We start from the raw sequence: 21,402 nt of genomic DNA on the forward strand, positions 1-21,402 counted from the left end.
AGGTCAAAAATGAGTTTGAGTAAAAAAAAAAAGTCATGTTTTTCCGGGCATGCCACTGGTTGGATTCTAGACTTAGCGGATGATGTGTTAATTTTTTTTTTTTTTTAGAATTGGTTGGGGAGAACGACGCGTCGTTCACCTCTTTAAACTTAAAAAAAATAAAAGGCTCGCGCACAAGCCGTAACTTCATGGGCCTAGCTTACCAAGCCCAACAACGTTTAGCCTAATTTTTTTAAAAAAATAAAGATGAATTTTTTTAATTGATGCCTTATTTTATATGAATTTTTTAAAATATTTTTTTGATATATGATTTAATTAATATCACTTCTACATGGTTTGTTTTGTTTATTTAGTCTTTTTTAGATTGCAATTATGTTTTATGATAGGTGTATTTAATTTTTAAAGAGTGATATATTTTCATTGAGTGTTGTTTTTTTAAAAAATTATATAGATTGAATTTGTTTTAAAAAAAATTGATTTTTTTAATAAATTTTTTAATATATGAAACCTTACATAGTATTGTTTTTATTTTATTTTATTCATGCAAATTAAAAAGTTAACAGGGATTGGAATTTTTTTTTGTCTTTTATTTTTCAATTTTATTGTTTGATATTTTTTTATTTTTTTGTTGCCTTATATTTTTATCATATTATTAAATTAATCAAGATTTAACTTGGATATCGAATTTCTTTTAGCTCTTTAAAAACATAAGCGTCTTTTTTTTCTTTCCAAATAAAAAAATTAGAGCTCAAATGTTATATGAATAGTGTACAAATAAGATCATTAAGATGTTTTAAGAATATTGTACAAATATATTTTTATAATATTGAAAAATATTTATCTTTTGCATTGAATTATTGTTATTTTTTTCTTTAATTTATTATTAATATTTTATTTTTTAATCATGTTATTAAATTTATTTTGTTTTAGATGGAAAACTAGGTAGGTTTCTCTATCATGGTTTAAAAAATAATTATACTGTTTTGATATATTTTTTATAATAAAAAAAAAATTGAGTCAGCAACTAGCACGGTAACCTACCTAGTTTTCCATCTAAAAAAAGGAGCATAAATAATGTTAAAATAATAATTTAAATATCGTCCACTTCAATTTGACCCACGAGGGGTATCAGAAAAGCAATGTATAATAAAATATACCGCGACGTGTTTTGCAGCTATTCTTGCACTATCTGAAACCCATTAAAAACTCTCGTCCTTCGTTTTTCAAAAACACCCCACGCATCAACTTTAGAAATCCCACCAAGAAGACGTAGTATTTTATATAATGGAGAACATAGGACAGATAGAATCTCTGTTTTCTGTTGAACTAACCCTATGCAAGCACCTGGGCACACTTCATGAGGTAATTACGGTTAATGTGCCTCGGCATTGATTTGCAAAATTGAATTCCAAGGGCAATGATTTTATTCTGCAGTGATATTTTACACTTCGTATGTTTGTAGTCTCTGTATCTTATTGCATTACAGGGAAAACCTTGTCCGATTAAAACCTTTCAAACCATGATAGAGAAACCGAACAATTATAGAAACTTTTGCACCTGGTAATGATCAGGTAGAAATAGCCATTGAATAATTCGAAGGCTTTGGAGTGTGAAACAGAAGAATTGCAGTTTGCAATACAAGTCTTTTGAGAAAGTAATGTCATAACATACAAAAGTCCAGGGTTTCTAGCAAATTAGACAAGCCTATTATTATCTACTCGGAAACATAAATCCAGGTTCAGCATCGACAAGCTGGCAGAGTATGATACATAAAATTGAGGAAGATTGGAAGCTAAAGCTATGATAGTTCTAAAAAGTATACAAGAAGCCCCAAAAAAGTAAGATCATAATTTTCTCTCGCTAGGTACCATTGCACAGCCAGAACTAAAATAGAGCTCACTCATACAAAGGCTGCACGACAGCTAAAGCCATAAACTAACTAGGAAAACTGAAGAGTCCACTCACACTGATGACTTGCGCAATTCAGCAGCCCCATGAGCAAAATGGCACCTTTGACCAAAAGTGCAAGACCCTTTGGCAAAATTGTCACACAACTTAGTCTTATAGTTGCTTCCTGGGTTGGCATGACCCCCAGAGGATTTTGCAGCGGCATTTGCTGAAGTCACCCTCACAAGCTCTTCTACCATCTTACTAGCTTGGGCAATCTGTTCCAAAGACCCCTCTAGCTCAATGTTCTTGAGATTTGGATTTGTTTCATGATCCTTAATAGATAGCTTGATTCCTGTTTGGCGGCAGATCTGCTTGGAATGCACACCAGCCTTACCAATGATGGATCCAGCAAGGGAGGCATCTACACTGATTCTTGTAGTGGTGGCAAAGACACCGAAGCTGGTGGCGGGGCCAGGAGGGGGTGGCTCCACCCGACCACCCAGACGTCCTGGAACACTTCCAGCAGCATGAGGATCGTTGTGGGATGGAACAAAAGCCTTGCCAAGTTCCCACTCGCCATGCGCAAAATGGCATTTATCACCAAATTTGCAACCTTCAGCACTATTGTATTTTTTGCATAGCCGGCTTTTAACAGCAGACGGAGCAGAGCTGTTAGGTACAGGCGGTAAAGCAACAGTAGGTCCCAGATTCACCATCTGGGCCACAGCCTTGTAGCCACCGGGAACATGGTGGAGAAAGTGGCAGCTCTCGCCAAATGGACAGCCAGCAGTACTGCAATCCAATGCATAACCAAGGAAAAAGAAGAAATCAGTTCTGCAAGTCAATCCACCATTTATAAAAGTAAAATAAATGACACTGCTTAACAGTCAAAAAAGTACTTCATCTAAAAGCTAAATACTAATTGAACAATTAAGGCCTGCAACTATCACTTGACAATTAAAAAAGATTGAAATGCTTGACTACAAGCTTATTCTTCTAACTATCGACTGCACACATAACCAAAAGGCAATTAACTCTGATAATAATGCAGGTTCACATGATGAATGCTGTATAACAGCATCCCCAAATATCGGGAATGAAAGCAGAACACGCTACCTCCTATAAAAATGAAATTCCATGTCAAAATTCTGTTATAACCAGAAATAAGGGAAATAGCTGATGCAATTAAACTGAGATTCCATAACGTGATGACATGCTAAGGTAACAAGACTCCAAACTGTTAACTTTATCATTGACTAGAAGATAGCATAGCATAAACTTCAGTGGCATGACTAATAACATAGCGATCACAAACTGATACAAATCTATAAAAATAGAACTTGCTGCTATAATAATACAAGTCCATGTCAGCAAAATCCTTTATTCGAAATTTCTGGCATCATACCTGAGATTTATCTTAACAGATTCCACATTTATCAACAGGAAGTGGGTTCAATAGCTGAAGCTAATGTTAAATATTACTGTTGTTAGAGAAGCAGGGACAGCCAGAAGGCATTCCTTGGTATAAAAATAATATCAATCTTCAAATAACTGTCTTAGCGTCAACTGTATTCCAGCAAGCAATTATCTTTTTTGTAGTTCAATAGTAAACCAAAGTCTCTAATGAAATTCCATTAATTAACTTCATTTGAACAAAGCACAGGTATGTTTAAGGACCTGTATAACAGCTAAATACCCACTTCATTAGGGCAGTACATAACTTATATTGTGAAATAAAAAATAAATAAAAATTTACAGTAACTTCTAAATATTAAAGGATAAAAGATGAAATTCAAGATACTTATTTAGGTGAGAAGATTTGAACCTGAAAAACTTGGTGCATGGCTTCGATTTGCTTCCTACACCAGTTGATAAGGAGTCCATTTCTGTTACAAGCATTAATTACTTGTTCTTAGTTAAAAGATTTCCAGATTCTTAATCTGCTTAGTCTAGAATATTCCCAAGTTTAATACTAGTAGTATTCCCTACAAAAACTGAAGCTCTTTAAATAAAATTGTCCAACTAACATAAAGAATGCATAAGGCATAATGAGAGATGTACATTGACAATTACATTCCAACAAATTTTTCACCCTTATGTAGCATCCACTTATATGGGTAACCCTGTCACCGTTTTTTTACTTAATCAGTAAACCAAAGTCTCCAATGAAGTTTATGGGTGTTGTTGTTTTTGTTGTGAGTTTCACTTTGTTCAGGGCATGTTTAATTGATGCTTGGAGATGATTTGGTTTTTGTTTGGCCAAATGTATTTGTGTTTGAAGCTGTATATTGTTAGTTATGTTTGGTGATTTTACAAATATGTAACAAAAGTGAGTTTGAGGAAAAACCAAAAATCTCTCAAAGTCATTGAAGGATGATTGGGTTAATATAATACATTATATTACTCAAATAACGGGCAATCTTTTGATAATGAGAAACTGTTCTTAAAGTTTGTGGATAATTTAATTTGAGTGCTTGCATGGTTTGAAGTATTCTGTTTGCAGCTTTTCACCCAATAAATGAATGCTACAATATCGGTGCCTACAGTATAACTTGTAATAAATGTAGGTTTCTCCAGACAAAAATTTTGCATGTTCAACGACAAACGACAGTTAAATTTTTTATTTAACAAGGACATTAGAGGTAGTGCCTGACAATACTATGCCAGCATTCAAAAAAGAGCAGAAGAGGTGGGTAAGCAAGCAAATCACAACTAAAATCAAAGCTAATGAGGTTAATTCCTACCAGTGAAATAGCAACAAAGGTGAGGCATGCATGCAAGCCAAATTACAGCTGCAACCAATGTAAAAGAAAGCCTAACCAGCTAACCCCCGAGACACCATACTTTAAACTTTCTAACAAGAATATAAAACCATAAATTACATCTTAGAAAGAAAACAAAACAAAACAAAACAACAAAGATAACAATCAACCAGTTTTTCCTCGGATTAGAAGTTCCATTCTTGACGTGTACCTAAATTTTAAAACAAGCAAAGGATTATAGATTTTTCCTTGAACGTATGAGCCTAACTTTCTCCTTAAATAAACACTGTACAGATAACAAATTCTTAATAGCTAAGACATAGAAATCCAGACAAAAATAATAAAATGATCAAAAGCATAAATAAATCACTAAAAAAAGATGAACCACATAAAACCCAGATAGTAATTAAAGAAATTAAGTTGCTGGATATTGAAATTAAGAGAAAGAACTGACCTTGCTTAGATTTCTTGAATCCACCATAACCATTAGTGCCGAAGTCAGGTCTCCCTCTCTTTCTTGTATCCATCATCGATTTAAATCTCAGATCCAAATAAAAACGAGCTGGAAAATCCCAATTAGGTAATGAACTCAAAGAGTTAACGCCCTGAATCTGACAAGAGATACAGAAACAGGAGCATAAACCCTCACCCCCAGATAAGGGTTTTCTTTTGGAGAAGCAGCTAAAGCTGGCAGGGTTCAGAGAGAGAGAGAGAGAGAGAGAGAGAGAGCTATTTTTATATTTTAATGATTGGTTATTTAAGAGGAGTTTTATTTATTATTTTATATTTATCTGCAGGATTATTAGAGGGTTTTTTTTTCCACTGTATAAAATATTTTTTACATTATTTTGTATTTAAAAATATATCAAATTAATATTTTATATATATATATATATATATATATATATATATATATATATATATATTCCACGTGGGCCGTATCTATTGAGGTAAGTGAGAAATCCAAGAATAATTGATTAAGTTTTTTTTATTTATTTAAGTAATTGGGCCAAAGAATTTTAATGGGCTTATAAGTTAGTCTATAAGATGATTTTAATTTGTGCATACGGCTTAGTGATAAACTTTTTTTTTTTTATGTTATTAGCTGAAAAAATTTGTTCGTTTTTTTCAATTTTTTTAATTTAAATCTTGGTACAATACTTCAAGAAGGTTATTTTCAACATGAAGGGAACATTAAATTTAAAAATAAAAAATTTAGTTCCTACATATATAAACTGGTCTAAAATTATTTTTCACTATTGTTAATGAAGAAATATTTGACAAAAAAATGTTTTGTTACATTTATAAAAACTTGGTTGAACGGAATAAGATTGTGGTTTAAAAAAATGATAAAATGAGTCTAATTTTACGCATTCTTCTTTACATATATTAATCAGAAAATTACAATTTGCAATACTATTTTTTTTAGAATTTTAAGTGATGAAGTTGATGAAAAACTTCAATAATTTCTTCGGATTTTTTCAAGGCAAACAAAAATCGAGTTGCCCTAGTGTGGATTGTGATGGTGTTACCTACAAAACAATTCTCTAATGCTTAAACCAACTTTTGAGTTTTTATTATTTAAAGGATAAGTAATAAAAAAAATAAAAGATGAAAGAGGTGATTGTTTATGTGTGGTCGGGAGATGAGAGTCCTAGTCTCTTGCTGGTGATTAATTCTTGTAAAAATTTGTTACGCGGCTTACCTTTCCAAATATGAAGGTTAGACTTAGAGGCACAAGGCTATTTGTAGCTTACCTTGCAAAGTGGCCATGCTGAAAAGATTCTTACATTGTGAAATAAGAGAGTGAACTTTATTGTTTTAGAGAATGGATGCTTGATTGGTTGTGTTGTTCGTCTAATAAAAAGTATGGGTTTAAATATTTTATTTATTAAATTGTATGGTAAAATTTATTGTATGGAGGATACTAAAAAAATAATGTAGAAAAAATTAGTAAAAATAAGAGAAAATATGTATAAAAATATACAAAAAGGGTTGGATTCATCTTACATTAGGCTGGGCATAAGCAAGGTTGCGCTCAGTTCGTATGGGCCGAGCCTAGACAAGTTATTGCCTCTACTCGTTGGGCTTGGCCTAGGTAAGTTAGGCCTTTCAGCCCAAGACCTTTTTATGGTACTAGTAATGAGTATTACAACTAGATTTATTCTTTAAATATTTTCAATTACCCTAGTATACTAAAATAATTAACAAGTATCATAAAGCTTTATTGTTGATGTAAATAGTGAAGTTTTTGACACAAGAGTACTCTTAAATGGTCCTAGTTATATTGAACTAGTTGAGTTTAGGTTGGCAATTCAAATGAATGAAGTCTTTGATAATATTTACTATTAGCTCGTTGGACAACTTTGAGTCTGGATTTGCATGTCTTCATTGTATAGGAAAATAAGTTTGTCATATATGTTTTTCAAGATTAGAATGTAATTTTTCCAGGTTGTCCAACCATGCATGCATTGGAGTTTTCTAAAAGAAGTTATACCTGTTTTAGTTTTTAAGTTTTATAAGTGTTTGTTTATGTTTTTAAGGAGTAAAAATCATGTGCTAGTTAATATTAATCTAGTTTTCTATCCATTTCATTTATTTGGGTCTTAATAATATCAATTTAGTGTTTCCCTATACTTGGAGGGTTTGTTCTAGGTATATATTTATGATTCAAGCCATATACTAATGATTTTTTAGCAAAATTTGAATTCAGAGTCTTTGACTTGGTCTTTTGGCAAACTATCAAGTTTTATATCTCATTTATAAGTGGTGGACTTATACCTTAACTCTGTATCTCTAAAGTGGTGATTTAATGTTTATCTTTAAAGTAGTGAGTTGTTTGTTTTTTTATCTCTTTGGTTTTGTACATTTGAGTGATGAGCAAAATCATTTATATATATATGAATTATCCGTTACTTTGCAATATTTATACCATATCAGTATCAAGTTAGTATCAGAGCTTTGAGTTTAAAACCATGGTTGTTTATGGATGTCGTGTGCAACAATTTGAGAGGCAGATTCATGCTCATGAAATTAACGAAATGAGATGGCATATCCAACAAATCCAGGAGCAACATGATCAATTTATGAATCGAAACCATAATGATAATGAAATTAGTCCTTCCCTTCACAAACCACGCCATGATTCAAATGATGATTCTTTCTCTTGACATCAAAGAAAAAGTAATAAAATTCCATATTGAGAATTTAATATAAAAGCTAATGTTCTTGAAAATGGTTCTTTTAGCAATAATGATCAGATGAGACATTTTTTTATCAAGATATACAAGAGAGAATTTAGCAAGAAAAACAATGCTAAAAAAGCTAGATTTTTTTTATGATTTTAGATTTTTTATGGATTAGAATCAACCACCAAAATTCGATGAGGATGAGAAAAATGATATTAAAAGAGAAGATTTTGATGTATAAATCTTAGTTTATGAAGATCTTAAGTATAACAATGAAGTTCTTGTTATATTAGTTGAGCAACAAGTTGAGGGGGTTGTTTTAAAAGTGAGTTTTGATGAAAACAATTATAAAGGATATGCTTCACATGTGATTAAGAAGAATTCTAAAATTAATGGGATCAAAATTGATTTTCTCAAACAAAATAATAGTGAACTTAGCAATGTTTTCGACAACATTCCATAAATAATTATCAATAACTCAAAACATAATACAACTAGAAAAAGATAGAGGAGTTGAGTTGTTCATTCATGATAATTCAAGGAACATTCATGGCATGGAAAAAATATAATTAATGTTAAAAGATTCTAATTCAAGGCTTGCATAAAAAGATTATGGAAGTGCAAGTGCTCTAATTGGATATCCACAAGACTAGGGAAAAAACTATTTGAATTTCATGACGAGTTTTTCTCAACCATAAAAAAATTGACAAGAGAGTGTTTTTAAATGGTTCTCCTTATATTGATCTACTTGAGTTTGGGTTGGTAATCCAAATGAATGAAGTTCTTGATAATGTTTTTTGTCAGCATGTGGCCAACTTCGAGATCAAATTTACTTGTCTTTATTGCATGGAAAAATAAGTCTATCATATGTGATTTTCAAGGTCAGAATGTGATCTTTTTATATTATCAATAAGTCTTTTTAGTTTAGGTGTTTGTTTGTGTTTTTAAGAAGTAAAAAACACATGCCAGTTAATATTAGTCTAGTTTTCTATCAAAGTTATTTATTAGGGTCTTAATAATGTTATTTTAGTGTTTTCCTAGACTTGGAAAATAGTTCCAAGAATATACTTGTGATTCAGACTATGTACTAAGAATCTTTTGGTAAAATTTGAATTTAGAATCTTTGATTTGATCTTTCGACAAATTATCAAGTTTTGTATCTCATTTGTGAGTGATAGACTTATAACTTAACTTTATATCTCTAAATGGGTGATTTGATATATATCTTTAGAGTAATGAGTTGTTTGTTTCTGTATCTCATCAGTTTTGTACCTTAAAGTGGTGAGCGAAATCATTTCTTTGTGTGAGTTATATATTACTTTATAATATTCATATCATTCTAGTATCAACTTCTCTTTTTTTTAGTCTCCTAATTTTCTTTTTCATTTCAATTACATTTTATAGCCTAATTAGAAGAAATTGAGTTTGGAATTATGGTAAAAGTACCAAGTTAAACATTAGAGGATTAAAAAATAAAATATTGAGAAAAATATACTGCTAACCCAAAATTCATTACATTTCTATGCTAAAAAAAATCTAGAATGCTCCCTTTTTTTTCCCTTTCAAGTCATTTCTTTCCCCTATTTTTTATGTTAATTTCATTTTTTTTCTTTGGATTTTTTTAATAATTGATCAGGTTGTCTTTGGACGTACTAAGTTGACTGGATCATGTCGGGATGATTCTCACATATTTTAATTTTAAACCCAACTTAGGAGATGAGTTTGGTTGGTAGGGTTTTTTTTTTTTTTTTTGGTCGATTTCATCCTTAATACTCATTTTTACCATATGATAGTTTGCTTTTGGATCAACTAAATTGACTAGGTTACATCGGTGAAACTTCTACACAGTTTAATTTTAAACTCATGCTAGGTAATGATTTCGGTTGGGGAGGTTTCAAAGTTAATCCATTGGGTTATATTTAATAACAATACCAAATAATTCTCTACGGCTTGAATATTTTTTGTTACATTAAAAAAAATAAATTGAATCTGACCTACAACGTGGTGCAAACCTATAAACTAATTAATTTAATCTAAAGCAAACTATTCTCATCAACCATCAACCATTCTCACAACTCCACTAGGTTTAAGTCTAAGTTTCAGGTTCCAATTAAAAATAAAGTTGCGGTAAAACTAAAAATATTATTTTAATATGAAAACATTCAATCACAATAAAATTGAAATAAATTATTGTGACATTAAACATAGTTCATTGTAGATGACATTGTTCTTTGAAAAAAATAGATTTTTTTTTTCATTTTGGTCATTCAACTTTATTTTTTAGAGTGTTATCATCGCATAATATACTGACAACATTTTATTTGTAGAGATTTGCTTCTCATTGCATGTTTTTGCGTATGCAAAATATTTGAGAAAAAAATGATGTTCAATTAAAGAACAATTTTACAAAATCAAATTTGAGGTTATAATTAAAAAAAATAGAAAGAAAAGATTAGAAAAACAAAGCTCATTGTTCAAAAGGCATTAAAAAAACTTTAATTTGGTCCCTAAAATTTTAATTTATGCATATTTGGTTGCTAAAGTTTTAGGATTCAACGATTCAATCCTAAACTTCATCTTTTTTCACTTTTTAGTCCATAAGTGGTGAGAAAAGAATGAGGAAATTGCTAGAAAATAGGAGAGAAAAATGGTTGGTTGAACACATCCTAACCATGAAAAAGACCAATGTTAGTGTTAATGAGTTCGTTTTATATAGAGGAGTTTAATGAATATGGTTTGGATTTTTTATATTGCTAAAAAAAATGGATCAAACATGTAAAATGTTTTTTTTATTTGGTTTAATTTTGGCTTTTTAGATCTATTACGTGTCTGGCCAACATTTTTTTTTTTTAATTTGATGGCCCTTTGACTCTAGCCCAATTGTTTAAAATTAGCTTGGCTTAAGCCTTGACTTTATATATATATATATATATATATATATATATATATATATATATGTGTGTGTGTGTGTGTGTGTGTGTGTGTGTGTGTGTGAGCGCACGCGCCTCGTCGGTTCATTTCTTTTTAAACTTTTTTTTCAACAAGAGCTTCTTCTTCTTCCTATTAATTTATGCAACTTTCCCCAAAATCCCAAACAAGCTATTAACCATAAAATCCTTATGTTTGAGTAAGTTTCCTTCATTTTTTTTTAAATTTTGTTATATTATAGTTATGAGTTTATTTCCTTATATAAACTTGTTGAATTCTAGGGTTTATGTGATGTTAATTATGTGTTAGTGGATTTGTTGAAATTGATTAGTGTGTGGGTAAAAATATATTCATATGAACATGAATTGAATTAAAGTAGAGATGGAATATTATGTGGTTTTGTTTAATTGAAATACTTTTGATGTGTTTTGGGAAAAAATTAAGAATTTGGATATTAGAAAGAAAATAGAGAAATATAGTAGCATTCTGTAAAGAAAATTAGCGCTGCATGCAAAAAAATCTATGTAAAGCTTGAAGATAACATGAATTATAATTTAGTCTTGATTCTAGGAAATTATAATTTTGCCTCTAAATTCTAGGAAATTACTATTTTGCCTCTATATTCTAGTGAAATTATGATTTCACTCTTTTAAGTATATCTGTCTGTTAGCTGATTTAATGCAACTTCTTAGAAAGTGGTCTTTTAAGTGTGTTTAGAAATGTGGTTACGGTTGTTTTTTAAAGTATTTTTCACTTAAAAATGCATCAAAATAATATTTTTTTTATTTTTTAAAAATTATTTTTGATATCAGCGCATCAAAATAATTTAAAAATATTAAAAAAAATTAATTCTAAGAAAAAAAAATTTAAAATTTTTAAAATTTTTAGTATCTTGTTCCAAACCATCCCTAAGTTGATATGCCCAACACTCCTTCATGTGGGCTTTTCTTTGTGTGGGCTTTTTTATTTTGATACCTATCTTTTATATATATATATATATATATATATATATATATATATATATATACTGTTTCACAGCATTGCGTGGGAAAAAAACTAAGTGTAAACTAAAAAAAAACAATTTAAAAGTATAAATTAATAAATACTTTTATAAAAGCATCGTCAAACACTTTTTACAAGGTTCTACTGGGCTCAGGCCCAAGAGTGGGGGGCAAAAGAGTATTTCCAAACGGGCGCCAAAACCAACAGGGAAGGCTCTCTCTACCAGTTCCTGCGGCAATTTCAAAGCTTCCAAACCAACTGTCACCAAACAAAACCAAAACTTTGGTTTCATCGAAACCCCAAACCACCAACTTAATTTATAAACCAAACCAACACATTTTCCTTTGTATCCAAACAAAACACCCCTTCTTTCTAGCTCAAATCTCGGCCATCACACTCACAACAGAGGTGAGTTTCAAAATGATCTTGACATGACATGGCCAGTGTCTCATGATTTTTGTTTTAACAATTCAATCTAGTACATTAGTATTTCTGTTGGTTCTCATTTCAAGTGTTTTCCTGCTCTTCATATTGATCAAGAAATGAAATGTTGGTGCGCTTAATCTTGACTGAATTCCACATATTTTGCTATTGTTTTTGTGATCATCTCTCAACTGGGCACCTCAAAATGCTTTGGTATTGGCTACATGGATGATTGTTTACACCAGACATATACTCTTATTTCATGTTTCATCAATGTTTTCTTTGCATCGTCAATCTAGGCCTCGCATGCTTTGTACATAAATGTCTTCCATGTAAATTGTTCTGTATAATGGAATTGAGAGTGGTCCTGATAAGTTTTGAGGTTTGTGGCAAAACTTGTTACGTGAAAATGATTCCAGGACTTCTAATTGATACTATGTTTGTGCCCGTGGAATAATTCTATATTTTGGCTTGGAATTGTTTGTTTTTAAAAGCAGCACCGGAGTGATTTTTAGGGCCATGATGTAGTGATAAAAAGTTGCATCGTCATTTTATATCTTTCAGTTATGAACAAGGTACATTTCAATTTCTTTTGGTAATTTTGATTTTCTTGGAAGAACTAGTTATAGTTATTGGGAATTTCATTGGATACTGTAAAAAGTTTTCATCCTTTTAGTTTTTCTCCCGTGAGTTAGAAATTACCTTTGGGAGCTACACGAACCAGGTTTATGTTTCGATATATGGCCTTACCATGTTTCTGCTTTAATTATATATTTTCTTTTCAATATTGCAGAATTGTTTTTATATTTGGTGATCTGACTTTACAAAATGGCCACGGCTGCAACTCCTGCCACAAACATGGCAATGATCAAGCCTTGCATTTCTTCTTCTCGCAAAGTATTCATGTCAAGTGCAGCAAGTTTCAGTACTGAATCTAAAGAGGCATCTTGGAATAGGCTTACAAGCTCCTCTCACATCTCATCAAGGCAACCTTTTTTCCAGAGCATTTTCTCAGCACCAATAAAATTTAAGAAGGTTGTTACCAGAGCAATGTCTGCTGCGAATGAGAACAAGCCTCTGCCAGGATTGCCTGTTGATTTAAGAGGTCAGGCGTCTCTTTTTTCCCCTATTGTTTCTAAGGCTGACTTCAAAATTCGTTCACATCTTTGCATGTTTTTCACAATTATGATAGTTGCTTTAAGGATCCTTTGATAGTTTTCAACCTTTCTAAGGCTGACTTCAAAATTCATGCACATCCTTGCATATCTTTCACAATTACTATAGCTGCTTTAAGTATCCTTTGATAGTTTTCATACTTTGTTCAAATTAAACAATGCAAAACTAGGAAATGTAAAACAATGATATTAGTAAAAATGGCTTGACAAATGGTCCTAGCTTTCTACTGTGTTCATCGACAAGTTTGCAAGTGCTTAGGTTTGACTTGGAGGCTTTCTCATGTTGCCTCTGAATTTTCTATTTCATTAGAAAATTTCAATTCCAGATATGCAGCTATTCCTAGCCCCATGTTTTTCTGCTGTGATCTGAAATGATTGCCAGCTAAACAATATAACATCCAGTACATCTAACAATGGGACCATTGTCTCCAGGTAAGAGAGCATTTATTGCTGGTGTAGCTGATGACAATGGATATGGCTGGGCAATAGCGAGGTCCCTTGCTGCTGCCGGTGCTGAGATTATTGTTGGTACATGGGTGCCTGTATGTAAATTGATCCAACTTTATTCCCTTGTGGCCTTTGTAATTCTCAAGTTCTGACAATAAAGTCTCTGACAAAAATTATATTTTCTGCAGGCATTGAACATATTTGAAAGCAGTCTACGGCGTGGGAAATTTGATGAATCACGCGTGTAAGAGAAAATTTAACATTTCATGAAATGTATGCAGATGATTCAATATTTAATGATTGATTTCTTGCTTACTGCTGATTGTTATTGCAATTTGATTTTTCAGATTGCCAGATGGTTCTTTAATGGAAATTACTAAAGTTTACCCAATGGATGCAGTCTATGACAGTCTAGATGATGTTCCTGAGGATGTAATGATAGCATTTAATCAATTTTCATATACGATACGTATAATATTTTATTTTTGTTTGCATTTCTTATTAGTGGGTTTGTGCAGGTAAAGTCAAACAAACGTTATGCAGGGTCCTCAAAATGGACTGTTAAGGTATCATACTTGTCTTATTCCAACCATGCTTGATGAAATATCTACCCATTCATCTGTTTGATTCATTAGTTGGTTGGTTGATAATTGGTGGTGAAGTCCGAAAATGAGATATCATGAGTTTATAATTTTTAAGTTACATTTCCGTGAAGTGTAATAAAACATTCTTTGAATTAGTTTATTTGTTTATGAATTGCCATCTACAGATAAGATGGTCAAGAAAAATGTGGAAATTGTTTTTGCATTTATAATATACCAGTCAGATTCCAATCCTATGTATTTGAACTGATTGACTTGAGTAACAATAAATGAATTTTCAAAAGTAATTCTAACAGGATAAGATGGCTGGGTCATTGTATTTTCTCATAATCATTTTGTTCTTTCTTTTCTCATGAGGGCTAGCTGCTTGGTTTAATTCATGAAATAATTTGCATAAATTAAGAATTCAGCATTGCATGCTAGTGTTTGTGAGGGCATAAATCTAGTGCTTCCACTTGGTGTTCAATTTACTTCGAGTTCTGTTCAGAAACAAAGTCATTTCCTTCTCAATCTGTTACAGTGATCTGTGAAACATGAAATTAATTGAACTTATCTCAATCTGTTGTTTTTCTGAGTAGGAGGTTGGGATGTACTTGTTTTTCCATCCGTTGAGTTAAAATACTAAACCAGATTATAATGAGTAATATGTCTTGCAGGAGCTTGTCGAATCGGTGAAGCAGGATTTTGGAAGCATTGACATCCTTGTGCATTCACTTGCTAATGGGCCAGAGGTCTTGTGATATTCATTTTTCCTCTTGTGCTTCTTTTCAAGATTTTTGTGTCACTGAATCACTTAACTTCACAGGTTAGCAAACCTCTCCTAGAGACATCCAGGAATGGATATCTCGCTGCCATCTCAGCTTCGAGCTATTCCTTTGTTTCATTACTGAAAGAATTTGTTTCAATAATGAATCCAGGTATAACTATCATCCTATTTTCTTTCTTGGGCATCACCAGTGATTATTCCTGGAAATTTAAGTTTCAATGTTGAATGTTAATATTGCAGGTGGCGCTTCAATTTCTCTTACCTACATTGCTTCTGAAAGGATCATTCCAGGGTACTCACATGCTTTTTTATTGCTTCTAGAAGTCACCATGCCTTTTTTTTTTTCCCTTTCAAAAACATCATTAGAAATTGTCATATGCAGATATGGTGGAGGCATGAGTTCAGCAAAGGCTGCTCTCGAGAGTGATACAAGAGTGGGTTTCTTATTTCTCTCCCATTTCTTTTTTCTAAATCTCTAGCTTACCATATTCTAGCATTCATTTTGATTTTTCCATGCTTGATTCAGGTGCTGGCTTTTGAAGCTGGAAGAAAACACAAAATCAGAGTCAACACTATATCTGCAGGTATATTGGCTATTCCTAGTTAACTAAATTACATGCGCCAAAGCTAGGAGCATAACAATCCTGCAATCTCTTGAACTATATTTAGGGCCCAATGGCACATGCTCATGAATGTATTAGATTTTTTTTTATTTCAAACATAAAAATTTAGAGCATGAACGAAACTGCAGCCATCTATTGCACCTGTGCGATCCGAAGATCGTTGCCATTTGATAATTGTTAAGAAGATCTCTTGCTGAAGTTGAGATACTTGTATTCTCCGTGATCCCCCTACACCCTATTGATATGCATGTGTTTCTCTAAGGAGTCAGTTCAGCCAGCCAGCTTCTCTCTTTAATTCTTCATGCAACCATTCATGGTGTATCCATGTGCACAACATGGAAAGGCCTTCACCATAACTGTAATTTGCACAGGTAAATAGAGCATCCCTGCATTGGACAAATTGTGAATCATGCTGCCATTTGGGTCCTGAGGTATATGAGCTGTCTATACACACTACTCAAGAGTCGACCAATCCGTCCTCGTCTATAATTCTGCAAGTTTGAACATTAGCATAGTTGTTCTTCTCTAGGTGTGTGAAATGCAAATGCTATCTTCTGAAGCATGAGCACCAACAGAATTGGTGGCTCAGAATTGCACATTCATGTCTTTGACTGTATTCCTTCTTCTTCTTTGGATTGCCGGGTCAAATGCTAAGCATGCTAAATTACCCTACATACGCAGGGTTGTGTGTGCATGTCACTCACATTTGTTCTCACAAATATTTTTAGGCCCCTTAAGAAGTCGTGCTGCGAAAGCAATTGGATTTATTGATATGATGATCGATTACTCATCGGCTAATGCACCCCTACAGAAGGAACTATCTGCTGGTAAGCTATGAACTATACAAATTGGTCTGCATTTGATTGTACTGTTATATAAAAAGAAACAAAAAGGACAATTACATAAACTACATGAAAGTGTTTATCTAAGTTCAAAAATTAAGAGTTTGGCTTTCCCTTGCTATGACTCATTTTTTGACCCCCAATCAAAAAAGCCAGATTTGAAAACTGTTTCGTAATAGCACTCACAGCTAAATGTTGCCTTTTAATCACATGCTTTGTTCTTCCATCCTGAGCTTGAAATCTAATGTTGCAGAGGAGGTGGGGAATGCAGCTGCCTTCCTGGCTTCACCCTTGGCTTCGGCTATCACTGGAGCAGTTGTTTATGTGGACAATGGTTTGAATGCTATGGGAGTGGGAGTTGACAGCCCAATATTTGTGGATCTTGACATTCCGAAGGATAACTAGAGCTCGAGGTTGAAATTCCAACAATGTTGTTTATTGTGCCAGCTGAAAATTTTGTATTTTGCAAAAAGTAAATCGGTTCCACAAAAAATCTTGACAGCCCTTGCCTTTACCTAATTAATTGGAACTTATTTTTCTTAATGACATTCAATAGCTTTAAAACGTTGTTGTCGTCTCTCTCCCTCCCTCTCTCTCTCACCCACCTGATGTTCCTGCTTTACGCAAGAATACACATCAAAATGATAAAATTAATTTTAATACAAATCAAAATGATAAAATTAATTTATGTCATCATCTAGTGTTTCAGTAAGCAACAGAAATGAATCGGAGGCTGTTGTGTTCTTGTGCAGCTGATATATTGGATTAATAAGTATTGGGATACTTTATGTCAAAGGAATTTTTTGGTTAGTAATCGTAGTCTCAACTTCACAAAATAGCACGCTCAAAAAAATAAAAAACACCAGGGAGAGGATGAGAGAACAGAGGAAAGATGGTTGCTAATTTGCTTCTCAAATTTCTACCAAAAAGAATCCCTAGGGAACACAGAAAAAGGCCACGATTAATATGATGGCCTAAATGCTAAAATACTGATTAACCTCTATCATTCTATGCATGTACACGACTATATGACTGACTCATGGGGAGGTCCCAATATCTTCTGGCTGAATCCCCCCGCATGCTTACATTCTCACCTCATTTTTCGCTTCCCTTTCCGAAAAGCGGGTATTCTTACTTGGATATTATCGTTCTCAGGAGTTGAGTCTTCCACAACTGTCTTCTCTTGTAAAACCAAACCACGGTTCCTGGAGAACTTCCGAATGGGAGTGGTAGGTCCTCCTGCCTGAGTTTCTACAGGTATCGGATCTGCTAGGCTATCACTTGGCATGTTTATTTGATTCCTATTTGGCATTAGCTCCTCCCCTACCTCAACAGCAGATATCATCAACTGCAAAATTTTGCGTTGGCACATATCAGAAACTAGACCAGCTATAAAGATTGTTTATTTTCTAAATACATTATCAGAAAATGCAACAAACTTCAGAGGCAATATTGGTATAACATATAAGAATTAAACTAGGTAAATGTATCTATTGGGCACATGGTTTCTTGTGAAAGGAATATGAGGCAAGTGCAGTGTGTACACAAAGCTTAACACTCAATTATCTGGACTTCCTACCACTATGTTAAACCAACAAGTTTATCTTAGGTCGTCACCTGCAACAATCAAATCTTCAAATAACTACTCCAGAATCATTAAGACAATTATTCTGCACTTATGTACTTGTGCTACTATTCCATTATGCTGCTAGAGAACCCAACTTTGGCTAAAAATCCTTGAAATGGTCGGCATTTATAAATAAAAGAAAAATTCTGCAGAAATTTATCATAAAAAATATAAATCTAATTCATCAAACTAAGATCCAGGTACCTTCCAATCCTTGAAGTCAAATCTGAAGACAAAGTGCCGGTAAGCTACCTCCCCCGAGACTACTTTACCAGCATCAGGCGCATTCCTTGGAGCTGAAATGTAGGGGATTCTTAGACAATAAGAAGGGAAAAAAGGGGGGAGAAAGGCATTTTAGAATGAAAGCATTTATAAGAATCTTACAAACAAGATGCCAGCCATTCTCATTCACTTTTATTTCAGCCCTTCCATCTTTAACTAGAAATGACAAAGCAAACAAATTCTCCACTGTCTGTGCAAAAGAGTTTCTATTCAAAACCAAATTTTCAAGCTTGACACTTCTTTTATTCTTTAAAATACTAAACATAGTTGCCATATTTTTGTCAGTATCTGTTCTCTCCTTTGCACCACTGTCATTGACCTGCACAAAGTAACAGGAAAGCTTGGTACCCTAGATTCCAGACAAGGGATTCAGGTATGCATATATTAATGCTGAAATGATTGAAGAATGAGCAATTTGAGGTCTCAATTGAATAATTAAACAAAATTTGAAGGTGAATAAACAAGATAAAGTAACAGAAGAATAGTTCTTTCCATTCCTAGGTTAAGCATATAGCAGTCAAACTTGGTAATTCCCACTCCAACTCAATCAACTTTTTTCACAAAACAGAAACCAATTGCACAAGCATATAAAGCACCCTCACCTCTTCGGGTTGAACACTTCCGGTTGGTCTTGTACGTCTTCTACCAACAACAGCCTTCCGTTGCTTTAACTCAGTATCCATCGGCCCAACCCTAAACAGGGGGAAAAACAAAGATGAAAAAAAATTCATTCAAAATTTTCCAACACAAAAGGGTGTTCCAAAAAGGACAATGCTCTGCTGCTATTACATGGTACAGCATCCAGGACAACTACTGAAAATATGTGAGACAGCAACTCCAATATCTTTCCAAGCAATCAAATTTCTGCTACCGTCAGCACTAGTACTAGGCCCATCTTGTCGGCCAAAATCTCTAAGGAGACCATTGACAAAATCTGAAGGTGTTATTCCATCATGTCCATGCGCCTTAACAGAGGCTACCAAAGAGTTTGTTATATCCAATAAAGCCTCTGCATCAGCAACTTGTTCTCTAGGTTTCTGCACTGAAGATCACATAAATTGCAAAACCAAGAACAATTAAGAAAATCATAAATGACCATTCTTACTAGAACCGTAATTAGTTTTACAAAAATAGCAAGAGTTAATCAACAATAACAAAAACAATAATACCAATCTCACCAAAACACTCTTCCAAACCACTTACAGAGCAATTTAAAGCATTCGAATAATGGGAAGCACTCATTCAATGCAATACTTTTCAGGAAGTAATTTCGGGAAGAATTAAAGCTCTAAGAAATTAGCATTAGAAGAAAAAAAACTCAATGCACATCAGTGTTCGAACGATGAAATTCTAAACCAAGAACAAGAATTTGAGCCTTAATTCTCAATTAAAAAAAGGAATAGAAATGATTAGTGAAATGTAGAAGTAGCGAATACCCAATTTGTGCAAGTCCTCCACTTGATTAATAATGGAATTAAACTTATCAGAATCAACCCTTTCAACGTCCTCTCTTCCATCTGCTCAAATTTTTCAACAAAAATGCATCACTCATGTGTCAAACTGTGAAGAAAGCCAAATAAAAAGGAAACTTGTAAATACTGAAGACAGAAAGGACTCGAAAACAAACTACGAAAATTAAGAAAAAAAGAAAGAAAGAAAAGAGTGCCAATTATGATTCTCTTCACGTCACGGTAACGTGAACGGAGATGTCTCCGTTCAGTGGCCTCTTGACTGTCCATATCGCTCGTTTCGGCTCCACCATTATTGAGTCTGCTGCTGCTGCTAGTACTACCAGCAGCAGCAGGATGGGGGGTAATGTGGGGTTCGCGTTTGACGGGTCGGGTCATGGAGGTGGGGTTTTGTTAGAAGAATTGGGTATTGTTAGGGTTTGAAATTAAGATGGAAAGAGATTTAAATTTAATTGTTAGGATTTTCGGGGAGAAATGTCGATAGTCTATTTTCTTTCGCTCACTTTTTATTTGCGCTGCGCGGTTTCTTAACAATAAGGAATTCTTTTGCTTTCAGCCATGGAGAAGCGTCCTCAATACGGAACGGGACACGTGCGGCTTTTGGAGGGCACGAGCGGAAATAAACGGTTGCAGAAGCGATTCTAAAACTGGGCCTTTTGCGAAAAGGAGATGGGTCTTTAGGACTTCATGTATTGGCCCGTGAGACTAGAATAGATTTTATAAACCGAGGGTCAAAATGTATAATTTCCATTTTAGAGGAGCAGTTTTATAAAAATTTCCTAGAAATTTAATAAGTATGCGGAGGATTTTGCAAAATTTACAAACTACGTCAGAGTTAGGTTTCATTTCTATTTTTTTTTATTAACATGATATTCAATTAAGATTATACATACTTTGATTAATTATATAAATTTTAAAATTAATAATTATTTAAACTTTTAATGATTCTGAAAGGATTTCAACACATAACTATTAAAAAATAAACTCAAAACTTGATTAGTTAGCTAACCTTCATAGTTGATTTCATTTCTATTTTCATTTTTCTTGTAATTGATACAGACTTTCATATTTTTTTCAATTTTTAGTCAACCTTTGCTGGAGTCGATGGATAACTGATTTTGGGATTTCTAATTTTGTGTCATTGTCTTGATTCCAGAGTTTTCAGTGGCGGGTTCTTTGAAGTTTTACAGAAATGGAGCAACTTTGTTATTCTTTTCACAGAAAAAAATTCCGAGTTTTCTAGGTATGTTTTCTTCACTTGATCTTGAGGGTTTAAATTGTGGATTCTCTGCTAGTTTAGAAATGTAGCTGTAATTATTTTTTAAAATATTTTTTATTTGAAAATATATTAAAATAATATATATTTTTTAAAAAAA

General features: G+C 33.0%; 3 protein-coding genes across 6 annotated transcripts; 1 reads left to right on the forward strand and 2 right to left on the reverse strand.

Moving 5' to 3' along the window:
* Positions 1-1,610: 1,610 nt before the first annotated feature.
* LOC7468933 (zinc finger CCCH domain-containing protein 31) lies at positions 1,611-5,391 on the reverse strand. Its single transcript, XM_002323249.3, has 3 exons — positions 5,107-5,391; positions 3,716-3,776; positions 1,611-2,682 (listed from the first exon to the last, which is right to left on the reverse strand). Exons 1-3 carry the CDS (start codon positions 5,180-5,182, stop codon positions 1,962-1,964), a joined length of 858 nt encoding a protein of 285 aa, XP_002323285.2. The 5' UTR covers positions 5,183-5,391; the 3' UTR covers positions 1,611-1,961.
* Positions 5,392-11,975: 6,584 nt separating this feature from the next.
* LOC7483981 (enoyl-[acyl-carrier-protein] reductase [NADH] 1, chloroplastic) lies at positions 11,976-17,212 on the forward strand. Of its 2 annotated transcripts, none has more exons than XM_002322633.4 (13): positions 11,976-12,178; positions 12,987-13,298; positions 13,801-13,910; positions 14,004-14,059; positions 14,163-14,247; positions 14,334-14,381; positions 15,074-15,148; positions 15,223-15,334; positions 15,424-15,475; positions 15,566-15,617; positions 15,710-15,767; positions 16,535-16,633; positions 16,902-17,212. In XM_002322633.4, exons 2-13 carry the CDS (start codon positions 13,022-13,024, stop codon positions 17,051-17,053), a joined length of 1,176 nt encoding a protein of 391 aa, XP_002322669.2. In that variant the 5' UTR covers positions 11,976-12,178; positions 12,987-13,021; the 3' UTR covers positions 17,054-17,212. The 2 variants fall into 2 exon arrangements, with proteins under 2 accessions (XP_002322669.2, XP_052303948.1); XM_052447988.1 differs by having other exon boundaries at positions 12,172-12,319.
* Positions 17,213-17,527: 315 nt separating this feature from the next.
* Positions 17,528-20,575, reverse strand: LOC7468934 (non-structural maintenance of chromosomes element 4 homolog A). 3 transcript variants are annotated; one of them, XM_024588047.2, is made up of 7 exons: positions 20,224-20,575; positions 19,994-20,074; positions 19,347-19,594; positions 19,160-19,250; positions 18,660-18,876; positions 18,480-18,571; positions 17,528-17,996 (listed from the first exon to the last, which is right to left on the reverse strand). In XM_024588047.2, exons 2-7 carry the CDS (start codon positions 20,072-20,074, stop codon positions 17,739-17,741), a joined length of 987 nt encoding a protein of 328 aa, XP_024443815.1. In that variant the 5' UTR covers positions 20,224-20,575; the 3' UTR covers positions 17,528-17,738. The 3 variants fall into 3 exon arrangements, with proteins under 3 accessions (XP_024443815.1, XP_024443813.1, XP_024443814.1); XM_024588045.2 differs by having other exon boundaries at positions 19,347-19,599; XM_024588046.2 differs by having other exon boundaries at positions 19,994-20,575.
* Between the last annotated feature and the right edge of the window lie 827 nt (positions 20,576-21,402).

This window comes from Populus trichocarpa, chromosome 16 (assembly GCF_000002775.5).
Source record: "Populus trichocarpa isolate Nisqually-1 chromosome 16, P.trichocarpa_v4.1, whole genome shotgun sequence".
In the NCBI taxonomy this organism is placed as follows: Eukaryota; Viridiplantae; Streptophyta; class Magnoliopsida; order Malpighiales; family Salicaceae; genus Populus; species Populus trichocarpa.